At 33.6% G+C, this 25,929-nt stretch overlaps 1 protein-coding gene across 1 annotated transcript; it reads left to right on the top strand.

Moving 5' to 3' along the window:
• Positions 1 to 274: 274 nt before the first annotated feature.
• On the top strand, positions 275 to 24,895 carry LOC132740605 (uncharacterized). The gene is given in 5 exon segments (XM_060728549.1): positions 275 to 458; positions 18,166 to 22,708; positions 22,784 to 22,854; positions 22,856 to 23,136; positions 23,359 to 24,895. Coding segments are annotated over 5 exon segments (6,102 nt in total). The 5' UTR covers positions 275 to 407; the 3' UTR covers positions 24,515 to 24,895.
• Positions 24,896 to 25,929: the final 1,034 nt, after the last annotated feature.

Raw genomic sequence — 25,929 nt, forward strand, 5'->3', positions numbered from 1 at the left:
ATCATCAGTAAAAAAAAAATCTTAAATTGCAAATGGGAAGCTTTTTTTTTTGAGAGAAAGGGAGGTAACTTATAATCAAGTAGGAGGTTTGGGGAGGGGAGGTAATTTAAAGAGTTTAAGCTGCACCAAGACGTAATTTGTTGAGAGTGTGCCAATTATCCTGGAATTTACTCAGCTTTCTGGAATCCAAAATGGCATCCTAGGTGCAGGAAAACTCATTGAATTAGCCTCTCATCTGCTGCATATGTTTATGACATTTTGGTAATAAGATAAGTGAATGTGTGTGTAGGGTATTTGGCTCTGAAAACTTTTTGCAGTGTGATTTTTTTTCTTGTGTGTTCAGCTTTTGAATGACATAGGTTATTGAAAGAATTTATTATTAATTGTGTGTGTGTGTTTTTACCTTTATGAGGACAGTGATTAAAAAATTTCAAAAATTTGTGAAAAAATTTATAAAGGTAAGTTGTTATATAATTTTTGTTAATTTTTCATAATTTTGAGATATGCATGAACATGAGAGTTCCATGCTGTAATATAATTATGTAATATTAATGAAGAGAGATAAGTTTTGTGATGATTGTGCCCTTTATGAAGATTGGGTTCTTTATATGAAGATTGGGTTCTTTATGATGATTGGGTTCTTTATGATAATTTGGCTCTTTATGATCATTGGATTCTTTATGAAGATTGGGTTCTTTATGATGATTGGATCCTTTATGATGATTGGATTCTTTATGAAGATTGGGTTCTTTATAAAGATTGGGTTTCTTTAAGATGATTTGGTTCTTTATTATGATTAGGTCATTTGCCATGATAAGGTTCTATATAGTCATTCAGGTCTTAAAAAATCATTGTGTGCTTTATGAAAATGATATGAAATTTTGATTTTATAAAACTACTGGCCATGGCGCTAAAATTTGGAAATTTTATGAAAGTTTGAGCAAAACTTCTTCTTTTTTTTTTTTTTAAATTATGACTAACTTTTTAGATTTTGACCAAATATTTAATTGAGAGCATGGTCATAAAATGCTGACAAGTGCCACAAGAGTTTAGCCTTATGGCAATGAAACAAAAAGAAAAGTAGTTTTATTAGCATTTTCATGATAATGTTTATTACTTTATAAATTGCAAGTTAAATCCCATAACCCAGCATGTTTTGTGGTGGACCGAAACCAATGGAATAAAGCCAGAGTATAATAAAATATTTCTGTTAAAGCAGCATGCCTCCAGATTGAATCTTATTTTCATGAAAAATTTGAAAATGTAATAAAAAGCATAATATTGTATATCAACCAAAATGAAGCAATTTACACATTATTAATGGCACTTACAACCACAAAAAGAGGTCAAAATATGCAAAAATTGCCCTTACTGCGTTAGTAACGCAATAGAAATATAGTTACACAGAATTAATGTTTCGCAAGGAACTGATAACAAGGGCTCAGAGCAAAACTGGTCCATCTATATATAAAATAGAAGCAGATAGACCAGTTTCACTCTTAACCCTCAAATTGACTTCTGTCCAAAGGCACAGTGCGAATGACTGTAGAAAGGATTTTATGATCAAACACATTGAGAGTGACCTGCACCGTCTTGGTATCAAACCTGGGCGGCCCGATTCACAGTCCAACACTTTACCTATTGAGCTAACTGGACTGCTAGACGGATAGTATCACATGGGATCAGAGATTATTTATAGATTAGAGATTATTTTCAGATTAGAGATTATTTCCAGATTAGAGATTATTTCTCATCCCTTTGTTTGCCAGTGGGTGATATTTCTGTAGCATATCTATATTGAACTTTACCTTTGTGAATCAATATTACTGATAAGCCTTCACCTTTGTCTTCAATAGGAAATTACACTATTTAACCGCTTTGTTCTTTTGTATAGGGGTTAAAATTTTACTCAATTTCCCCCCTTAAAATTCTTGAAATTATTGAGAAATTGATTGCAGACTTCCAAAGTGCATATTTGACAATTTTCTGTAATTGTGGTGAAACTTGGGAATTAAAAAAAGTCCATACATTATTTATCAGTTAGTTTGTTAATTTGCGCTGTTTATTAGACTAAATATTGGCATCTTGTAAAATAAAGTTAATTCTACAAAATCTAGGCCTCTGGTCATTATAAAACCACCCTGGAGTTAATTTAAGTTAATTACAGATCAGATAATCTTACATTCATAGTTAATTTAGTAATGTTTCAGGAAGGGCATTATCTCACTGTAGAAGTTCAGAAACTGTCTGTGGGAAACATTGCCGAGATGGTAGACTCAAGTATTTTCTCTCTTCAAGGGCATCTGTTCTCTTAATTGCTTTAACATTTGGATGATCCAGCTTGAGTCATCAGTCATTTTGCATTTGAGAAAAAATAATTAAGCTTTAGGCCCATCAAGGGTTTATGTTCCTTTCCTGTGATTTTTTTAAAGCAAATTTATGTGCAACAAACAGATTTTAACCCTTTCACTGCCATTAAAGGACGGCATATGCCGTCCCTATTATTTTCAGCGTATTTGCCATATGGACGGCTTTTGCCTTTTTTATAATAATAATAATAATAATAATAATGAATATATAGATAATTATACCATCGACAATAATTATTATTTTACTAGCAGATTTGGAAATATATATAATTAATATATATAATTATTATAATACTAATAACAAATAATAATAATTATATTAATATTATAATATAGTTTTTTCTTAGAAAACCCTCTGGCAAATAGGTGATCAATAAATTAATAACCCTCTGGCAGCAAAAGGGTTAATATAATATATACTACAAACTATAAATTTCTGTAAATATCTATACCTATAGAAAATATGGATGCTTTTCACATAGCAATTATTACCTCCCCTGGCCACCATTTTGAGGGTCATTTCCAATATATATTATGCTTAAGGTAAAAACTCTCATAATGCTATCATCTTTATGAAAACTGATAAAAATGTTTTATAGATTGGTGCTAAAATAATATATTTTCCCTTGTATGTTTAAAAGAATTTGACATTTCACCAACCATACATCAGCTGTTTGTATATTGAACTTTTCATACTTTGTCAATTATATAATATATAATATTGACCCCCCCCCCCCAAAAGGGGGCCAATTTTGGCAAGGGAGGTTAATATTATAAACATTGGGAACTATCAGTTATGCAGGAGATTTCCATTATAAAGGAGAAATTCTTCAGAATTTATAGAAGTAGATTTGGAAAGGAAATGAGAAACAAGTATGTGATTATTTTGCCCTAATTTTCATGAAGCGTAGAAGCATATTTTTAGCTTTGTGTTATAATGACTTCTTTGATGGCGTGCAGCTCTTTGAACTTTTTTCGCTTACTTGCCCTGTTTGCAGCAATTAATAAATTGTGAAATTTGAAAAGCCTTGAATAAGGTTGTCCAACATGGCCAAAAAAAAAAAATTTGGTTAATTGATGGCAACAGTTAATGCTAGATACCATCCACAAGTGGCACAAGTATTATCAGACCAGTAGCTATACATTTGTAATAGCTATACATTTGTAATAGGGCCAGCCAGGTGATATTCCAATCTTAACCATGACCCAGAAATCGAACCACAAAGCATCTTATTGCTCTAAAAATAAATAATTATTGTTATGATGGCAGTTTGAAGGTCTTCCAACCCCCTCTTTTCTTTTAGCTGCTGAGTCTTAGTTGGTGAACATACCAATAAGATCTTGAACGAATTTTATTAGCTCACCTGTCACAAAGTGACAGGGTGAGCTTTTGTGATCGCTTTTCGTCCGGCGTCCGGCCGTCCGTTGTCCGTCTGTCGTCCGTCCGTAAACTTTTACTTTAAATGACATCTCCTCATAAACCACTAAGCCAATTTCATCCAAACTTCACAGGAATGTTCCTTTGGTGGTTACCTTTAAAAATTGTTCAAAGAATTTGATTCCATGCAGAACTCTGGTTGCCATGGCAACCATGGTTGCCATGGCAACCAAAAGAAAAAACTTTAATTATCTTCTTTTAAAAAACCCAAAGAGCTAGAGCTTAGATATTTGGCATGAAACATCTTCTAGTGAGTGTCTACCAAGTTTGTTCAAATAAAAGCCCTGGGGTCAAAATTGGCCCCACCCCAGGGGGTCATTGATTTTCCCTATATGCATATAGTAAAAACTTAAAAAATCTTCTTTTAAAAAACCCATATAGCTAGAGTTTAGATATTAAGCATGAAACATCTTCTAGTGAGTGTCTACCAAGTTTGTTCAAATAAAAGCCCTGGGGTCAAAATTGGTCCCGCCCCAGGGGGTCATTGATTTTCCCTATATGCATATAGTAAAAATTTAAAAAATCTTCTTTTAAAGAACCCAAAGAGCTAGAGCTAAGATATTTAGCATGAAACATGTTCTAATGGGTGTCTACAAAATTTGTTCAAATTAAAGCCCTGGGGTCAAAATTGGCCCGCCCCGGGGGTCATTGATTTTCCTTATATGTGTATACTATAGCAAAAACTTAAAAAATCTTCTTTGAAAAAAAACCCAAATAGCTAGAGTTTAGATATTAAGCATGAAACATCTTCTAGTGAGTGTCTACCAAGTTTGTTCAAATAAAAGCCCTGGGGTCAAAATTGGCCCCGTCCCAGGGGGTCATTGATTTTCCCTATATGCATATAGTAAAAACTTAAAAAATCTTCTTTTAAAGAACCCAATGAGCTAGAGCTAAGATATTTAGCATGAAACATGTTCTAATGGGTGTCTACAAAGTTTGTTCAAATAAAAGCCCTGGGGTCAAAATTGGCCCCGCCCCGGGGGTCATTGATTTTCCTTATATGTCTGTATGGCAAAAACTTAAAAATCTTCTTTGAAAAAACCCAAATAGCTAGAGTTTAGATATTAAGAATGAAACATCTGCTAGTGAGTGTCTACAAAGTTTGTTCAAATAAAAGCCCTGGGGTTAAAACTGGCCCCGCCCAGAGGTGTCATCGTTTTTAACTACATTGTGTATATGTCATTTTTTTTTTTTTGTATAGTAAAAACTTAAAAAATCTTCTTTTAAAAAACCCAATGAGCTAGAGGTTAGATTTTAAGCAGGAAACATCTTTTTGTTGGTGTCTACCAAGTTTGTCCAAATAAAAGCCCTTGGGTTTAAATTGGCCTTGCCAAAGGGGGGGGGGGGGCGGAGGTCATTGTTTTTCATTTTATGTGTGTAGTAAAAACTTAACATCATGAAACATCTTCTAATGGGTGTCTTCCAAGTTTGCTCAAATAAAAGCCCTGGGGTTTAAACTGGCCCCGCTCCGGGGGCCTATATACAGGTGAGCGACCTCAGGACCATCATGGCCCTCTTGTTATTTTATTAAGTTCCTTGAAGTTATGGCAATTTGATAGACCTTTATATTTGTCAAATTAAACACTGTCTGCAATAACTCCTACATTTTTGGATCCACACCAAACTGAAGTCATTATGTTATTTATATATTTTATGTTTCTGCCCAGCTATTTAACAATTATATGTTATCTGTTTCGTTGCCAAAATTTCTAAACAATTAAGGTGGGTGTTAATGTTGTTTATGCTGTATTTTGTAACAATTAATAATAATTGGGCTGCATCTGGAATCTAACGTTAAACACTGCATTTCAAATAGTTGTAAAATGTAAATTATGCAACAGTTACAATGTAACCAGTTAATGGTTGGCAAGTGACCAGGTCTTTGTTGATTTCCTGCTCCTTTGTAATTGTCCAATTCCTTATGGCTTTTGTCCACTTGTAGGACCTCTTCTTGAAGGCTATTGTCTACTTCTTTCAGGCTATTTTTCACTTTTTTAGGCTATTCAGTTATTGTTTACTTCTCTTTGGTTATTGTCCACTTCCTTTAATTTATTGTTCACTTCTTTCCCATATTTATCAGTCATGTCATTGCCAAGTCAGATAATTGCTCACTTTTATCAGTCATATTATTGCTCACTTTTTATCAGTCATGTTATTGCTCACTTTTATCAGTCATGTTATTGCTCACTTTTATCAGTCAAGTTATTGCTCACTTTTATCAGTCAAGTTATTGCTCACTTTTATCAGTCAAGTTATTGCTCACTTTTATCAGTCAAGTTATTGCTCACTTTTATCAGTCAAGTTATTGCTCACTTTTATCAGTCAAGTTATTGCTCACTTTTATCAGTCAAGTTATTGCTCACTTTTATCAGTCAAGTTATTGCTCACTTTTATCAGTCAAGTTATTGCTCACTTTTATCAATCAGGAAATTTCCCACTTTTATCAGTCATGTTATTGCTTACTTTTACCTGTCATGTTATTGCTCACTTTTATCTGCCATGTTATTGCCCATTTTTATCTTTAATGTTATTGCCCACTTTTATCTATCATGTCATTGCCCACTTTTATCAGTCATGTTATTGCCCACTTTTATCTATCATGTCATTGCCCACTTTTATCAATCATGTTATTGCTTACTTTTATCAATCATGTTATTGCTCACTTTTACCAGTCATGTTATTGCTCACTTTTACCTGTCATGTTATTGCTCACTTTTATCTGTCATGTTATTGCCCACTTTTATCTATCATGTCATTGCCCACTTTTATCTGTCATGTTATTGCTCACTTTTACCTGTCATGTTATTGCTCACTTTTATCTGTCATGTTATTGCCCACTTTTATCAGTCATGTTATTGCTCACTTTTATCAGTCATGTTATTGCCTACTTTTATCAATCATGTTATTGCTCACTTTTATCAGTCATGTTATTACACACTTTTATCAGTCATGTTATTGCTCACTTTTATCAGTCATGTTATTGCCCACTTTTACCTGTCATGTTATTGCTTACTTTTATCAATCATGTTATTGCTCACTTTTACCAGTCATGTTATTGCTTACTTTTACCTGTCATGTTATTGCTCACTTTTACCTGTCATGTTATTGCCTACTTTTATCAGTCATGTTATTGCTTACTTTTACCTGTCATGTTATTGCTCACTTTTACCTGTCATGTTATTACACACTTTTATCTGTCATGTTATTGCCCACTTTTATCAGTCATGTTATTGCTCACTTTTATCTGTCATGTTATTGCCTACTTTTATCAATCATGTTATTGCTCACTTTTATCAGTCATGTTATTACACACTTTTATCAGTCATGTTATTGCTTACTTTTATCAGTCATGTTATTGCCCACTTTTATCAGTCATGTTATTGCTCACTTTTACCTGTCAAGTTATTGCTCACTTTTATCAGTCATGTTATTGCTCACTTTTATCAGTCATGTTATTGCCCACCTTTATCAGTCATGTTATTGCCCACTTTTATCTGTCATGTTATTGCTCACTTTTATCAGTCATGTTATTGCCCACTTTTATCAGTCATGTTATTGCCCACTTTTTATCAGTCATGTTATTGCCCACTTTTATCAGTCATGTTATTGCTCACTTTTACCTGTCATGTTATTGCCCACTTTTACCTGTCATGTTATTGCTCACTTTTACCTATCATGTTATTACACACTTTTATCTGTCATGTTATTGCCTACTTTTACCTGTCATGTTATTGCTCACTATTACCTGTCATGTTATTGCTCACTTTTATCAGTCATGTTATTGCTTACTTTTATCAGTCATTTTATTGCCCACTTTTATCAGTCATATTATTGCCCACTTTTACCTGTCATGTTATTGCCCACTTTTATCAGTCATGTTATTGCTCACTTTTACCTGTCATGTTATTGCTCACTTTTACCTGTCATGTTATTGCCCACTTTTATAAGTCATGTTATTGCTCACTTTTATCAGTCATGTTATTGCTCACTTTTATCAGTCATGTTATTGCTCACTTTTATCAGCCATGTTATTGCCTACTTTTATCAATCATGTTATTGCTCACTATTACCTGTCATGTTTTTGCCTACTTTTATCAGTCATGTTATTGCTTACTTTTACCTGTCATGTTATTGCTCACTTTTACCTGTCATGTTATTGCCTACTTTTATCAGTCAAGTTATTGCTCACTTTTATCAGTCAAGTTATTGCTCACTTTTATCAGCCATGTTATTGCCTACTTTTATCAGTCATGTTATTGCTCACTTTTATCAGCCATGTTATTGCTCACTTTTATCAATCATGTTATTGCTTACTTTTATCAGTCATGTTATTGCTCACTTTTATCAGCCATGTTATTGCTCACTTTTATCAATCATGTTATTGCTTACTTTTATCAATCATGTTATTGCTCACTTTTACCTGTCATGTTATTGCTCCCTTTATCAGCCATGTTATTGCTCACTTTTATCAATCATGTTATTGCTTACTTTTATCAATCATGTTATTGCTCACTTTTATCAGCCATGTTATAACTCACTTTTATCAGCCATGTTATTGCCCACTTTTATCAGTCATGTTATTGCTCACTTTTATCAATCATGTTATTGCTCACTTTTATCAGCCATGTTATTGCTCACTTTTATCAATCATGTTATTGCTTACTTTTATCAATCATGTTATTGCTCACTTTTACCAGTCATGTTATTGCTTACTTTTACCTGTCATGTTATTGCCCACTTTTATCTGCCATGTTATTGCTCACTTTTATCAGCCATGTTATTGCTCACTTTTATCAATCATGTTATTGCTTACTTTTATCAATCATGTTATTGCTCACTTTTATCAGCCATGTTATTGCTCACTTTTATCAATCATGTTATTGCTTACTTTTATCAATCATGTTATTGCTCACTTTTACCAGTCATGTTATTGCTTACTTTTACCTGTCATGTTATTGCTCACTTTTACCTGTCATGTTATTGCTCACTTTTATCTGCCATGTTATTGCTCCCTTTTACCTGTCATGTTATTGCTCCCTTTTACCTGTCATGTTATTGCTCACTTTTACCTGTCATGTTATTGCCCACTTTTATCTGCCATGTTATTACCCACTTTTATCTGCCATGTTATTGCCCACCTTTATCAGTCATGTTATTGCCCACTTTTATCTGCCATGTTATTACCCACTTTTATCTGCCATGTTATTGCCCACCTTTATCAGTCATGTTATTGCTCACTATTACCTGTCATGTTTTTGCCTACTTTTATCTATCATGTTATTGCCTACTTTTATCTATCATGTTATTGCCCACTTTTATCAGTCATGTTATTGCCTACTTTTATCTGCCATGTTATTACCCACTTTTATCTGCCATGTTATTGCCCACCTTTATTAGTCATGTTATTGCTCACTTTTACCTATCATGTTATTGCTCACTTTTACCTGTCATGTTATTGCCCACTTTTACCTATCATGTTATTGCTCACTTTTACGTATCATGTTATTGCTCCCTTTTACCTGTCATGTTATTGCTCCCTTTTACCTGTCATGTTATTGCTCACTTTTACCTGTCATGTTATTGCTCACTTTTACCTGTCATGTTATTGCCCACTTTTATCTGCCATGTTATTACCCACTTTTATCTGCCATGTTATTGCCCACCTTTATCAGTCATGTTATTGCCTACTTTTATCTATCATGTTATTGCTCACTTTTACCTGTCATGTTATTGCCCACTTTTACCTGTCATGTTATTGCTCACTTTTACCTATCATGTTATTGCTCACTTTTACCTGTCATGTTATTGCCCACTTTTACCTGTCATGTTATTGCCCACTTTTACCTATCATGTTATTGCTCACTTTTACCTATCATGTTATTGCCCACTTTTATAAGTCAGGTTATTGCCAACTCAGGTTATTATTGACCTCTTTAGAAACATAAATACTGGAAAGGCAATATTGGCAATTTTTTTCAGAGAGACTTTTATAGTATGATGAGATATAACATGTTATTGCCCATTAAGGCAGGTAATTGCCTACTTTGAATGATATAAATGACAGAATAGTGCAATATTGACTGTTATATCACCAAACAAAAGACCTGCTCATTGCATAATATAGCCAGGAATGAGAAAGATATTGCCAACTTGTTAAATGATATAAATAAAGAAAAAATGGTGATACTGACATTTATTATCTAACACCAAACAAATGATATGTTTAGTGTTAAGGTATATAATTGAGCCGTGTCATGACAAAACCAACATAGTGCGTTTGCGACCAGGATCCGCCCAGTCTGATCAGGATCCATGCTGTTCCCTTACCAACTCTATTACAAGTAGAGAAACTGATAGCGAACGGCATGGATGCGCAGGCTGGTCTGGACCCATGCTGGTCGCAAACCCATTATGTTGGTTTTGTCGTGACACGGCTCATATGATTACAGTATGTTGTTTTTTTCTCCAGACAAGTTACCTGTAAGTTTATATAGGAGATTATTATCCTGCATGTATGTGGTATGGTTTTTGCCAGGCTAGTTTCATCTACATGTAACTGTGTGATGTGTATCTTCCATACCTGTCCTGTATATTTATCTCTATTCCTTGATGAACTGTGGCAAGTGATATGTTTTTCCATGCTGTTTTTGTATGAGATAAATACCGGCATATGATATTTTTAGCATATTTAGTTTTTTTTCTGGATGTTTAATTTTTGTTGTTGTTCTTCTTCTTATAGTTTTCACTCAGGTGAGTGACAAGAGGCCCATCATGGGGCTCTTGTTACTAAATTTTACTCACCAAATGTAGCTATTTTTAGACACATAACTACACTTACCAAAACAGAATTTTTCGACTGATTCCAAGTCTTGGTTATATAGGAAAGTTGAAGTATGGTGCCCTGTGGCCTAGAAGTGGCTGCCACTCAACCAACCCATGGTTTATTGGCTCGAGCCCTAGTTAGGTCAGTACCATGCTTCTGCATATAACACCTTGGTACTTGTTATCTCCAGGAAATGAACTTGTGACTGGTTAAAAAGCTTTAATCACATTGGAACCTTAAGCAACTTGATTGAGGTTTTTTTGACATGATGGGACTGGAAATATTTTTTTGAGATTTTTAAACTATTTGATGTAGGTCTATACCAATAAGTTGTGTGCAAAATTTCAGATCATTTGCTCACTCCGGATTGTTTTTCTGGAATAATAACTTTAATTGTGCAAAATTATCTGTAAAATAAAAAGCATTGAAATTTCATTAACTCAAATCTGATAAAAATCACACTAAATATTAATTTTCTGTTCAGTTCGAAGTATCTTTCTTTATTACCATATCTTTCTTACAAATAACAGTTTTAAGAGTCCAAATGTATTTTTGTAACATTTTTAAATTGCTTTTGTACCGCAGTGGAGTTACTTTAAATTTACAAGAAAAAAAGCACTGCAGTAGGTTCATAGTTTAGAACATTAGGGGTTACAAAGTGGATGAGTCAGACACTTTTTTTTCAAAGAATTTTAAGATTAAGAGATTATCCTATGAGATTATCCAATTAGATCTTGTGAAGATTATTACAGTCTGATGAAAACAGACAAAACACTGGTGTATTTATTCCAGAGGGTATATTGACCTAGTCATGATAGAATGTTTCATGATACAGATGATTATATTTAGAATAAATCATTCAAGAAAATCTTCCCAGAATAAAAAGAAACTTTGTTGCACAAAAGTGAAAGAAAGTATTCAATTCTCAGCCAATATTTTCAAGTTTAATTGCTGCTCTTTCATTGATTCATCTAAAAAAAATACATAATTATTAAGTAGACACTTTATAATGTAATGATGGGAAAATGTTCGTGCAGTTATGTCTAGGAAACATCCAAGCAGTTATGTCTAGAGAATATACATGCAATTATGTCCAGGAAATATCCATGCAGTTATGTCTAGCAGATATCCATGCAGTTATGTCTAGCAAATATCCATGCAATTATGTCTAGGAAATATCAATGCAGTTATGTCTAGCAGATATCCATGCAATTATGTCTAGCAAATATCCATGCAGTTATGTCTAGTGAACATCCTAGATATGTCTAGTGATATCCATGCTATTAATGTAAAAAAAATATCCATGCAGTTTATATATCTGCCATTTACTTATGTCTAGAAAACATCCATGTAGTTATGTCTAAAAATATCCATGCAGTTATATATAGAGAATAATAATTCAATGATGTCTAGAAAACATTCATGCAGTTATATCTGGTGAACATTCATGAAGTTATGTCTAGTGTACATCCATAAAGTAGTGTCTAGTGAATGTTCATGCAGTTATGTCTAGAAAATATCCTTCCAATTATGTTTAGAAAACACCAGAAATTTTCTTTGCAATTATGTCTTGAAAATATAACAGCGGTCATGTTTGAACCAGCAATAATTTGTAGAAAATATGCTTGCTGTTATGTCTAGATATCATCCTTGCAGTTAGAATATTTGAAATATTTTAATAGTGATTTATGTCTAGAAAATTTGTATTTTTTTTAATTCAACAGAAAGATAATTGGATCATGAGCTTAATTTTTAGTAAGATGTTAGGTGAAAATAATTAATATAGCTACTGCTATAAAGGGTTTACTGTTAAAGCTACAGTCTCACTTACATCCCGGCAGAGCTCCGATAGACGTCCTGGGCTCTGCAGGGCTCTACCTGGATTGACCAGGGCTCTGCCTGGGTCAACAGGGGCTCTTCCGGAGTCATCCGGGAACAACCAGGGAAGCACAGGCATGAAGCGTAGCTTCACCTGGGCTCTGCCTGGATGGTCCGGATCGCATCTCTGGTGTTAGTTGGAAATTACTGTAGTGCTGCCGGGTTAAGTGTGACCGCAACAATAATTTCACCCCAGATTGTCTCAGATCATCCCAGTAACTTACTGGTGTGGTCCTGGGCTCTGTCGGGAGTAAGTGAGACAGTAACCTTTATAAAGTAAACTAATTATCTATGTGAGTTAATACTGTTTGTGTACACAGTATAAAGAATTACATGAAATGTAAAAAAAGCAAAGTTGAACTAGAGGATCATGAATTTTTTATGATTTTTTTCAAACAATTTCTAGAAGTCTCCGGTTTCCCATTGTTCTGTACAATACCTTTTAAATGCCTCATAAATTAACACGTTGCATTGAATTTTTACTGGTACAAAATTGCTTTTATTTTGTATTTTTGTCATGTTTTTTGTCCATGTTTATTGATTCTTCAAAGCGGATCAATTTTTAAGGTCATGTTTGTTTTAATTAGATAAATGTTTAATCAAAATATCAAATTATTTACAGATAGTTGAGATACCTTTGTTATATACTGAAAATACTTTAAATAGCTATTTTGTCTGGTTGGGAAGTTATTTTTTGTGTGTGTATAAAATACATGTATTGATAAAGTGTCAAGTAGTCTTAAATGTCACCCATAGACAAAAGAATTATCCTGAATGTCAGAAATAAATGTTTGTTGACAAATATGTAAATTGTTGGGGGAAAATTATTGTTCATCTTTGAAGCTGGAAGTTAAAATTGTCATGCAGTGAAATGTGGGACTATTTCTTGATGGATGGAAATAATATTAAATTTGTTTCAAGTTTTAAGTGAGGGAAATTGTGATTTAGGGAAGTAAAAATTGTGAGAGAAATGTATTTTGCTATAGTTATTCATCATGATGTGAATAATAGACATGATGACATTGTAAGTGATTTTAATGCTTTTTAAGTTGAAATGAGCTGTGCCATGACAAAACCAACATATTAATGGGTTTGCGACCAGCATGGATCCAGACCAGCCTGCGCATCTGCGCAGTCTGATCAGGATCCATGCTGTTCGCTTACAATCCCTATTACAAGTAGAGAAACTGATAGCAAACAGCATGGATCCTGATCAGACTGCGCGGATGCGCAGGCTGGTCTGGATCCATGCTGGTCGCAAACGCACTATGTTGGTTTTGTCGTGACGCGGCTCAAATGATTATTTTGAGGAGTATATTTAAAGGCACATAATGCCTTAGAAATTTATATTTATTAAAGTTCTTTAGAAATGTTAAACATGTGTTTAATATTGTTTTACTAATGGATTTAAAGCATGTTAGGTGTTTAACATCTGAACAAAGTAGCGCTGAAGGTGCAATCATGTGTTGTAAAGGTAGCAAAATGTAAACAAAGTAGTATTTTGAATTCCATACAGAATACTAATTAAAAAAATTATGCCAATTACCAACATAACAAAATCAGCAAAATTTTTTAGAATACAAAAAAATATAAAGGTTCGTGAAATAAAAATGATAGCATTTCTGGGGCATATTGGGCCTTTAAGGCCTTTAGGTAGCACTCCACAGTTAATTTCAAGTTCCTGCCGTCAATGTCCTACAAGCAATACGTCTAATAATTCTGATACCAAACTACACAACCTGGAAAAAGAAAACACATTTTGTTGAGAACATATATGACATAAGATTGCAAATCTACAAAGAAATTATCCCATCTGCAATAGGCAGGCAGTCAAAAAATTTGCAATTCATTCCGTTGAAGCCCAAAATCTACAGTGGCCCGAGACCCAAAACAACACATTTCGACCCTCTGGCAAAAAATATCTGCAAATATACAGGCTAAAGGAACACCGTCTCTGCTTTAGCAACTCCCTATACATGCAAAATATCACAAAGAAACTAGTCCTCAACCAGGTAGATTTTTTGCTACTGCTAAAAGTTTGTACCCCCCTGTAAAATGACTTCTTTTTACCGTGCATGCTGTATAAAAGCAATGTTTACAAAAAATGGCGGCCTTGACATTCATAATCAACAGCATGTGATTTCTGGCCATGTTTTCGAATTTGCCAGTGATCATATTAGATGTCACAAAAACAAATTTTATGCTGAAAATGCATTTTAAAGACAACCAGTCATTTAAATCCAGAATATTCACTATATCCAAGAAATCCTCCCTGGCCATTCGAAGCTGTGGCTTACATTACTGTGGTGTGCTACCTTAATATTACAACTGGAAAAAAACAGGTGTCTAGTTTTAATATAGTTTTGAAATTAACTGCATCTTTAATCACAATGTACAACAATTTTACTTGCATTTGACATGATTTTTATATCAGAGATGTAAAAGTACGTACAATATTTCATTGATAAAAAATTTGTTTTCTAATTTTTTAAACTTCATCATTATAAGCATCTTTACTTATGTACTTTTCTTACCATTGAAGAGTTATTTTTTTCATCTTTACTTATGCATTATTTTAGCATTGAAGAGTGTTTTTTTCAAAACAGTGAATTTGTTACTATGGAAACCTAAATTTACAGATTATCCATAGGCTTATTAAAACAATAAAGATTTTACCTATAGCTTTTTTATTCTCCTTGTGATGATAATGATGTATTTGATGATATGTTTAATTAAAAGATACAGATTTATGTTTTATTTGGCATATTATCATCTATATAATCTTTAAATATTCAGGGCTTCTTTGTAAGGCTTCTTTGTTTATGAAATGGTTTCCCCTTTATTTAATTGGTCAGGTTGCCAGAAATAAGTGTATGTTTTATAATGAATATACCTTTTTTTACTTGATAAGAATTTTTTTCTTCATATTTGTTATAAAAAAAAGGTTAGGAGGATATCAGTTTTTTATGAAACTGGATAGTAATATGAGTTGGAAATATCTCTAGCTCTTTTTTTGGCATCAAAATGAAATCACCACATTGACTTGCTAATTTATGGCACTAAAATAAAACCACCATGAAATCACCACATGGACTTGCTAATTTATAGCACTAAAATAAAATCACCACATTGACTTGCTCATTTACGGCATCAAAATGAAATCACCACATTGACTTGCTAATTTATGGAACCCAAATGAAATCACCACATTGGCTTGTTAATTTATGACATCAAAATGAAATCACCACATTGATTTTCTTATTTATGGCACCAAAATGAAATCACCACATTGACTTGCTAATTTATGGCACCAAAATGAAATCACCACATTGACTTGCTAATTTATGGCACCAAAATGAAATCACCACATTGACTTGCTAATTTATGGCACCAAAATGAAATCACCACATTGATTTGATAATTTATGGCACTAAAATGAAATCACCTCATTGACTTAATAATTTATGACATCAAAATGAAATCACCACATTGCCTTGCTAATTTATGGCACAATAATGAATTCATCACATTAACTTGCTAATAATTATTTATGGCACCAAAATGAAATCCCCACATTGACTTACTAATTTATGGCACCAAAATGTAATTTCCACATTAATTTGCTAATTTCTGGCAGCAAAATGAAATCACCACATTGACTTAATGACACCAAAACTTTTGTTTTTCTCCTTCTTACCAAGTATTTGGGCAGGTTTGGCAGAGGTGTTACATTTGACTGGTTCTTGACTGTTACAATTGATTTTCTTCTACAAGTAGTATATAGTACTTTATGTCCTGAATATAGTCTGAAAGTACATGTATAAAATTCCTCAAATATTTTAAAAAATATTTTACATTTTGTTTTAATAGAAATACCTTAGTTTTATTGCAGTGGTCTGTTAAACTTGATGCTGCTGTTATTGCACTAAATGCTACTGAGTCATCAAAAATATCTTTCTGGAAGTTGAAATACTATACTTGCTATTTATCAACTGTAGAAAATAAAATTCAAATGGGTAAAATGTATTTAGTCAGCAGATATTCCTAACCCCTAGCCTGCTAGCGCAGTAAATGATTTTACCTTAGATGCAACCTGAGTGCAGACAAAGAGCAGCAGGCACGTACATGTATGTGGCATCTGTGACATCACATCATGGTCCATTCAGACTGAATTTTGGTGTCACGTAAAAAAAACCTCCTCGTTACCATTATATTAATTCGATTTAGTAAACCACACTTTTAACGGTATGACACCCCTAACAATTTTGAAGTTTCCTAATATAAACAATTTATTGACCAGTCATTTTTAAGCATTGTAAGAATTAATGATGGATTTAAAAATCAAAAGGTTGATTTTGTCTTTATCTTAATTTTGCAATTGAGCCATGGTCCTTCCTTTGTTTAATTATGCCCAAAATCTTTATTTTGGTCTTGCATTGAATATTTTATTGAACGTCAGCATAATTAATCGAATTTGAAAAAACATAGATCGATGCATTTGAATACTTGCTCTAAGGGGTTTAATTTTGAATTCTTGTAAATTTAACTTTATTGAAATTTAAGATTATTAATAAATAGGTAGGTTTATACATGTACCTGGAAGTATGATCTCGTTATGTTCTATTTTTAGCTCAACTACAGAAGAAACTGAAGGCCACTGAGTATTTTCTATGTATTTCCCACATGTGTTGGAATTTCTCCAGCATCACAATGTCTATACCTTAGCTTGATTTTATCAGTAGATCATCTGCAAAACTCAGTGATCCTGTGTTTATTCCTGAGTAACTGAACATATATTAGACATACCCCCAAGTGCATTGTGGGAACTTTTCGTTATGCAGATAAAATAATATTTTGCTGGTGTTTTTTTCTCTGTTTGAAAAGATTGTTGGTTGGTTTTTTTTGTCTTGTTTAAGAAATAAGAAAAAACAGCTGGAGTGGATATTTTTCGATTTTGAAATTTTCATTTGATATATTTTGTACAGGTACAATATGGGAGATGTTTAATTTGTTTTTTGTTAAAAATGGATATAAATTGTTATGTATATAAGATTTAATAGTTTGAATAATTGGCATGGAAAGATGCACTGCTTAAGCGTGATTGGTGAAAATTTAACGAAAACAAACACAATATGGGCATACTTTGTGATATAGTATATTAGAACTATAGGTATAAGAAATGATGTATGACTTTCATATAAGATTTGTTGTAAAATAATTTCAGATATAACATGAGTGACAATGAACACAAATAAAGGCAAATTAATTTGAAATTATCATTACTGTACAATACTTTAAAATCATGCTGTTAATTGCATTTTTAGTTTTTTATTGGGGTAAAAAGTATTACTTTTTTATTCCTCTGCATATTTATTACTTTGCATTATCATCGTATACCTTAATTAAGTTGATGCTGAATAAAATATTTGCACTTTGGCTTACAATTACAATAAGTTTGAGAAGAAAATGATAGGCAAATATTAATGAAATTTAAATAATGCAATTAAAACCAGTTTTAAAGTACTACTAAAATATCTTTAATCAATTTAATATTTCAGCAAAGCGTTCATATTCTGCATTTTCATGCATGTTTAAAACAATTTAAAGTGATACTGATTATGACATTTTTTTATGAATTTTTTTATGATATTTTGCAGAGTGCCGACGAGAAGCTGAGAAGCTTAAGTCACAAGGGACATCACTCCAGCAAGACCAACACAAACACATATTGCGGTGCTCAGAATGGACAGTCAAGCTCACCAGGTGGAGCTTTTGTGACTTCTTCAAGATCAGAGGCTCCTGATGTTCCGCCGCCACCTATACCTCATGTGACAACCAATCAGATTCAACAGAATCAGTCACATGACCAAAAGCCTCATCATGAAACAACCAATCAAAATAGATCAAATAGGTCAAGTGTTATCATACTAGAGACTGCTGAAAGTGAAATTCCTCCACCTATTTTTCCGAAACCTCACGTAACACAAATGGCGGAAAGACGTTTACAGCGTCAAAACAGAAAAAGTGGGTCACAAGATGAAAATGTACAACTTAAAAAGAGATCACGTAGTGAAGGGCCACATGGTCGGAGAAAATTAAGAAATTCAATGCACGAGACGTCAAATAAAGTAAGTCCAAATAAGTCTGCATCTAATGGAAGACATTCAATGTATACGGGACACATGTCCGATGATGATAATGCTATCATGGTATCTGGGAGTGAGTCCCCCGATTCAGACATCGTCGATCAGCGATGGACAAAAAACCCTCTCATGAGTCGAAAAGCACGAAAAAGTGAAAAAAATTCAAAAACTGATAAAAGAAGATCTGTTCATAATGTTGAAAGTCCAAATAGTAACATGGAACAAAGTGGACCAAATTCCTACCAGGTTTCACAAAGCAGGGATTTCTTTATTCAACCGAGAAAGCCTGATCCTTTTCAAGGTCAAAGCAATAAAGCGAAATTTTTAAGAATGGAAGAAAATCGTAAAAAGCGTATAGACATGGCGGTGACTAGTGACGAGGAGTGTTCTCCGCAGCTACGAATATCGCGTCTCCGACAACGTGCCATCATGAGTTCTCATTTAGGTGACAATCAAAGATTTGAAGATAGTTTAAATATCGTACCTGTAAGAGATGAGAGCTCATTGAAATCATATCAGGAATTCACGAATGGATTATCACAAGTGGATAAAAGCTTACGTAATAGAGTTTCACAATATGACGAGAATAGACAGAGTAAATACGATGAAAATTATAACGTGAATGGAAATTTCTATCAAGAATATACCAGACAACAAGGAGTAAAACATAACAAGTTACCAAATGTTCTTCCAGAGTTCCTTCCCGAAAACAGAGATCGTGCAAATTTGACAAGTAGGAATTTCCAAAATGTTCCAAGTGCAGATCATGTGACTAAAAATATTCTGGTTCAAAATAAAAATTTACAGTCTGGTCAACTGAAATCAGAAAAACAATTGCGACACCAGGGTGTGAAAATGTCGAATGATTCGCCAAAACTGCGTAGCTTTACGGAAGTAAAGGCTAATCAGCCTACACAGTTGAAAAAGGCAGATCAAAAGATTGAACTAAATCCAAGGTCACCGAATAGCTCTAGTGACTCATTAGATGATTTGATTGAATCAAATATTCAGTATCTGGAAAGTGAAATTGAAAGTGGAAAATTAAAACGCCAGTCTGGTAATTACTCACAAGAAAGAGTCGTACAAAGACAAGTTAGGGAACCATTTCAAATAAATCAAAAACAAGAAGAATTCAGATCACAGTTACAAGATCCAAGAACTTTTGTCTCTAATAAACTTATGTCTACTGTAACTAAAGTTGAACCAAAAATTATTCAAAAATCTACCATGTACCCTCAATCAGGTATGTCTTATTCTAGTCAGTATCAAAACTCGCGGCAAACTTCGTCTTCGATGACGGATCATAGAAATGTCCCTCCGTCAGGTTCAGCAACGTACAGTCCATATATGCAACGTAAAACGTACGATGTAAATGAAGATATTTCTAAATCAGATAGTCATCTAAATGCATTTAATTCTAACTTTAATTCAGTTCCAACAGCCTTTCAACCGGCTAAAAGTTACGCACCTTATCCTGTATTAAATAAAGAAACTGGTAATATAACGTATATACAACCAACAGATAGTATTGAGGATCAAATGCAAATGCATGAAAATGGAACTATGGTTGATTCCGGAATGTTCTCTGATGTTGAGTATAATATTGAAGTTTCCGAGAGAATTAAAAAATGGGAGAAAAAGTTAACTCCCGGTGAGCTTGAAGAAAGACATAAAGTTTTAAATACCATAAAAGAATATGAGTCATTCAGTGACAGTAATCAGAAAGATTCGGTTCCGGATACTCCAGTTGAGGTCCGGCGTGAATTATGGCAGTTAGTGAGTCCAACTAGTAATTCTGGAGTTGGTAAATTATCGGTCAATTTAACACGATCAACATCTTCTATATCAGATTCAAACATGCAGGATCCATCAAGTGCCCAGTACTTTGAACCGAAAGTGGTTTCATCAGAAACAAATTTGCACAGAATTTTTCGTGTAGTGAATGAACCAAGACGAAGGCCAGTTACAAAAACAATCAAAGTTAAACCGTCTACAGAGTCTCATGATACAAACATTCAGAATAGATCGCGAAGAAAACCTCCAGAAGTTGCTTCACATGCGCAGAGTTTGAGTAATGTGACATTAAGTGAATCTGAAATTGGGTCAAATATGCAACAATCATGGCCGCCTATGGTTGTTGACTCTGACAGTGGAATTAGAAAATCATGGAGAATGTCCCGATATGAAGATGAAATAAATGAGTTAAAGGAACTAGTTTCAGACAATTTTCGCGACATAAGGAAGCGTTTCGATTCCGATATGAGTGAGACAGATACTAAACGTGCATCGCCAGTTTTCCGCGAGCCGCAAGTGCAGGCTCCGATGGCTGTAAGTGTTCCAGTTACCTCACAAACCTCATCTGGAATGTCAAAGTTAACACTCAATATTCAGCCAGTTACACCTACTAATCAGAGGTCACCTGTAACAATCAGACGTAAGTTATCCGACCAGAGACAAGATAGAACGCCACCAGCTTCACCTGCTGTTCCAGTGACACCAAAAAATGAAAGGAAAGTGCCTATTTTTAGGAATGTTCCTATAGAAACTAAGTCGATCTCAACTGTTATACAATCTCCAATAAAGCAGACGACAGTTCCAGATTTGAAGCAGTCATCTTCTGCAGACAGTAAAATACCTCCTGATATATGGTCACCAAATATGGAGAGTAGGAAAGGACTGGTTAGTATGGAGAGAGTGAAAGCACGTACTCTGCAAACAATTCCTTTTTCGGAAGATCCAGTTTGGAAAGAAATCGAAGGACTTGCAACTTTCGATAAACCAGATGAAATTTCTAGAGAAGTGAATTTTGATGAAATTGACGAACTATTAAAACTTGCTACCGGTGGAGTTGACAATTTGAAGGCAAGATCAAAACCGAATTTAGTGTTTGACGATCAGATGAGGAAATTGTCTGCTTCTGACAATATTGCACCACATCAATCAACACAACAAGAGATATTAATGACCCAGAGCTTCACACCAACCACCCATATGCAAGTACCCAAAGAAAAACACCGTGCATTGTCTGATTCAACATATCCACCTCCTTCAAACAAGCATGTCTTTCATCCTCCTACAATTCAACCCTTGAAACTTAACTCAAAATCATCGAAGAAATCAAGCACAAGTGCTCTAGATGAAGTATTGGAAGACATTCGCGCTACACTTCAAAAGAAACCATTAAGTCCAAAACTTATGAAAAACTTGGACACATCAGAATCTAACTCATCCACAAACCTTTCATTGCAATCCCCTCTGACAAAATCTTCAAAATCTTTCATCTTTCCAAAGGATATAAAACGTGCCAAAACTGAAACCGTGCCAGAAAACCCTGAAGTTGTGAAGTCGGCTGCTGCTACACCTGGTTATGATAACACAAGTGCGTCATGGAAACCAGCTGAGAATGAGCTCCCACCCCAAGCTTTACAGCAGCTAGCAAATACAACTTATATTGATCCTGAGTTTACACAATTTCCATATATTATCAATGGAAATTATCACCTTGACCCAAAACTTTTGTCAGAAAAGTTAAAAAGTACAGGTTTAGCAAATGACTCCTCAGATGAGCTTTTGTTAAAACGAAAAAAGGCATTTGATTTACCTGCCAATCATCAAGCATTGAACTTAGAAAAGAATCAGCCTGCCAATCTGGTGAATAGACCAGAGACTGTAAAGCAATCTAATCCAATTACCCATGAGCTGGACCAATCTGTTGATGACCTGAGATCATTAGCGCAAGAAGTCGAATTTAAGTTGAGTCAGATTAAATCGCGTATTGTTTCCGCAGATGAGGATAGACTTGACAGTATCTTGTTAGCATTGAGAAAATTTGCTCCAATGACTGAAGAGAAGTTTTTCAATGTGAAATTTACACCAAATTATGAATCGGATAAAGCAAGGAGAAGCAAGCTAGAAGATGCTTTGAATGAACTTGAAAAAATGTATGAAAGTTTAGACTTGGATGATAAATCATTGATGGATAGGGCATCCAGGAGAGATGATACTGTTGAATATGAAAATAGGCAAGGTATTAAAAGTAACGTACAAAATATATCTGAATTAAATCTGAGTTAAGAATTTTCGATAAAACGTCGCTGATAAAAGGCCTAGTAACATGATGGAACGTAAAAATTTTTTAAGCCGTCACAGATTGATGAAATTGAAAAAGACAAACTCAAAAATGAGTTTGAAGACATAACCAAATTCATTTCAAGTTTTGTTGGACGAAGTTACAAAGCAGTGTCGCCAATGCTTGCACAAAGGTTCATCGCTCCATACTCGCGGCGTTCAGATTCAAACTTGTTCTCCCCAACGGGTCTCCTTCAGTATCTTCAAGTCAGCTCCCCCAATGAAATACGACAAGAACCACGAGACAACGTGTTTGAAAGTAGACGCATTCAACAACGAGCTGTCCAGAATAGTTTATAACACTGCCATAAAAGAATTGGAATCTGTGCTACAGGAAACTAATAGACCAAATAGACAGTAAACCTGTACAAACTGTAATGTATCTTAATCTAGACAAAATCGAAAACCTTCTATGCAGAAATTTAATGATAATCAAAAAAGGTTGCTAATCTTGTTTCACCAACTAGAAATCTTGATATACAAATAAAGTCAAAAGCTGTTGTATCGCAATAAAGACATTACAAAAGCCGCAGGATCAAATGCAAAGCCCATTTGTTTCTATGGCAACTGAATTTTTAAAAACCAGCAGTTACAAGACCAATCACAAAAGATGCATCTAGCGGAGAGTCTAGAAATGTCAATAAAATGTCTTGCTTCATTGCAAGTTGAATTAAGTGAAGAAAAGCCACAAGTTCGAGGCTCAGGAAGATTTAGAAAACGCGGAAATATTGAGCACAGAAAATCTATGCCAGCAATTACAAGAAATGTTGAGACCCAGACTGTTGAAACCCAGACTGAATCTCCTCCAAATGTGTCTGAAATGAAAGAAAAGTTTGAACAATATAGAAAAGCTTCTCTTCAAGAAATGTCCAGTGATAGTTCTCCTGACTTTAAATTAGGTCGCTATCAAGTAGACAAAGCTTCTGTTGATATTAGTCATGATGATATAAGTTCTAGTGATGACGAAGATGATGTGACGAGAAAATCTAAAATGCGACGATCTTTGAGTTGTCCGGACATTGTTGCACTTTTAGAGGAATTTAATAGAAAAGAGAAGGAGAAAGAGAAAAGATTAGCCAAAGTTGATAAAACTAATGCAAAGAAAGGGACAAAAAGTTCTACACCAAAGTCTGTGAAACAGAGGCATGAGAACAAATTAAGATTTAGATCTTTGCATAAAGATGATGCTAAAGTTAAACAAACTGATATAAGTATGTCAGCAGCGTCTGATGATGGGTTTGAAACTCCTAAGAATAAACCACCAGTGTACCCTGTATGGAAATATCCAGGACAAGTTGAAAGTTCAAAAACTGAAAGTGTAAAGAAAAGTGAACAAAAAAAACAAGCTTTCGGAGTTGATAGAGATTTTACAAAAACAACCTCAGATACTGAACAGGATCGAGTGTTTTTACAAACTTCTGACCAGGGCTGTACTGGGATTGATGAAAGGGTCATCAGACGTCGTTCACGGTCATTTGGTGGCGAGCAGCAAGATCCCGAGGATAGACCAAAGAGTTTTCATGAGCTTGTTGCAACATTTGAACAAAACCCTAAACGTCTGGAGAAGATTCGAACAAGTGGTTTACGAAAATGTGCATCAGAAGACTCCATGTTTACTGATTTAATATTGCAGAAAATTTATCATTCTGAAACAGATCTGTATACAGATGAAAAAGGGCAAAGATTGTCAGGGTCAGGGTTAAAACTTGCTCTAGAAATGAAGGTTAAAGATTAATGTTAAAGAGGTCTATGTTTGTATTGAAGCAGTCAAATAAGATTATACTCCATAATTCTAAGATATTCTTAGTTATTTTTAGTACATTACACATTGTATTTTCATTCAAGAATTTTTTTTCTTATTGAGTATATAATGAAAACATGCTAACAGTATTCAATCCTACCCTGATTTTTGTTTGCTTTTATCAAATATTTTTTTGCATACATGTATATATTTTAAATTAATTGACAATTATAACTGATTTTTTGCTTATTTTAAAGAATGGGATTGTGTGTACATGTATTTATTTTTATCTTTTATTTTTTAGTTTTTCCCGTATTTTGTTTGTTTTATCATAATTATTGTTTATTATACACCTTTTCTTTAAATTGCTTTTATTTAAAGAAAATAATGGCTGAAAATTTAGGATATTACACAATATAGCAATTCTTCTGGTTTTGTTTTCCTAGTTGCATTTATGATTCATTATAACAGAGTGGAAATAGCTTTTGTTAGGAAATAAAGTGTAGAAAATAGATCTAGCTGTTAATTGATAATACAATAAGTCAGGCATCTGGTAAAAGACAAGGTGCATTGTGGGAAGCTGTGATTAGTCAGTCATTTAGAGAAAGGTGATTTTTTTTCTTGGCCTTGATGTTAAAGTACTGACATTTTGCCAGAGCAAAACACAAATAATGACTGATAGAAATAATGGTAACATTAAAGACAAAAACACTTTCCTTAAATGTCTGAATATACTTTTATGTAATATTTTTTTGTGAAACATGTTTAGAAATTCAAATTTTGAATGTTTTTATTGCAATATTTGTATTGTTTATTATTGTCATTGAGTTATCTTAGCATTTGAGATCAATTTTTATACAGAGAAATGTTTAATTTTATTTGATTGGGTGAATCTGAACATAATTGACCAATCGATGTCTTCCAAAGAGTTTCAAAGTATTTTCTGCAGCATCGAAACCCTGTCAAAAGTGTATATGTACTGAACACTAAAGATTTTGAAAGAACTTCACAAGTTTTAAACCAAAGGCCATTTAGAAATTAGAATTTGATTCACAAATATATATGTATTGTTTAGTAAACTGGATATTAATATTTCATTTTGTTTACTGATCACAATTTTTAGCCTGTTTACATTATGTTATATAAACTCACAGATCAAAACAGCTGTTATAAAAATTATGAAGGTATATAAATAGGCAAAGAACATTTTTTTACAGGTAGTTCTGATACCTTGCCAACATGTTCTACATCACAAGTGTCTATATAGATTATGTTTTATGATTTAGTAGATGTTTTGAATTTCTAATGGTGTTAACAGGCAAGCTTTTTGTGTATTTTTGTAGCATTTTGACACCAAACATTCAGCTAATGTTTACAAATAACAATATTATTGTGACATTTTTAACATC

Source organism: Ruditapes philippinarum, unplaced genomic scaffold (assembly GCF_026571515.1).
Source record: "Ruditapes philippinarum isolate M1 unplaced genomic scaffold, ASM2657151v2 ctg4822_1_1_1_1, whole genome shotgun sequence".
NCBI classification, from domain to species: Eukaryota; Metazoa; Mollusca; class Bivalvia; order Venerida; family Veneridae; genus Ruditapes; species Ruditapes philippinarum.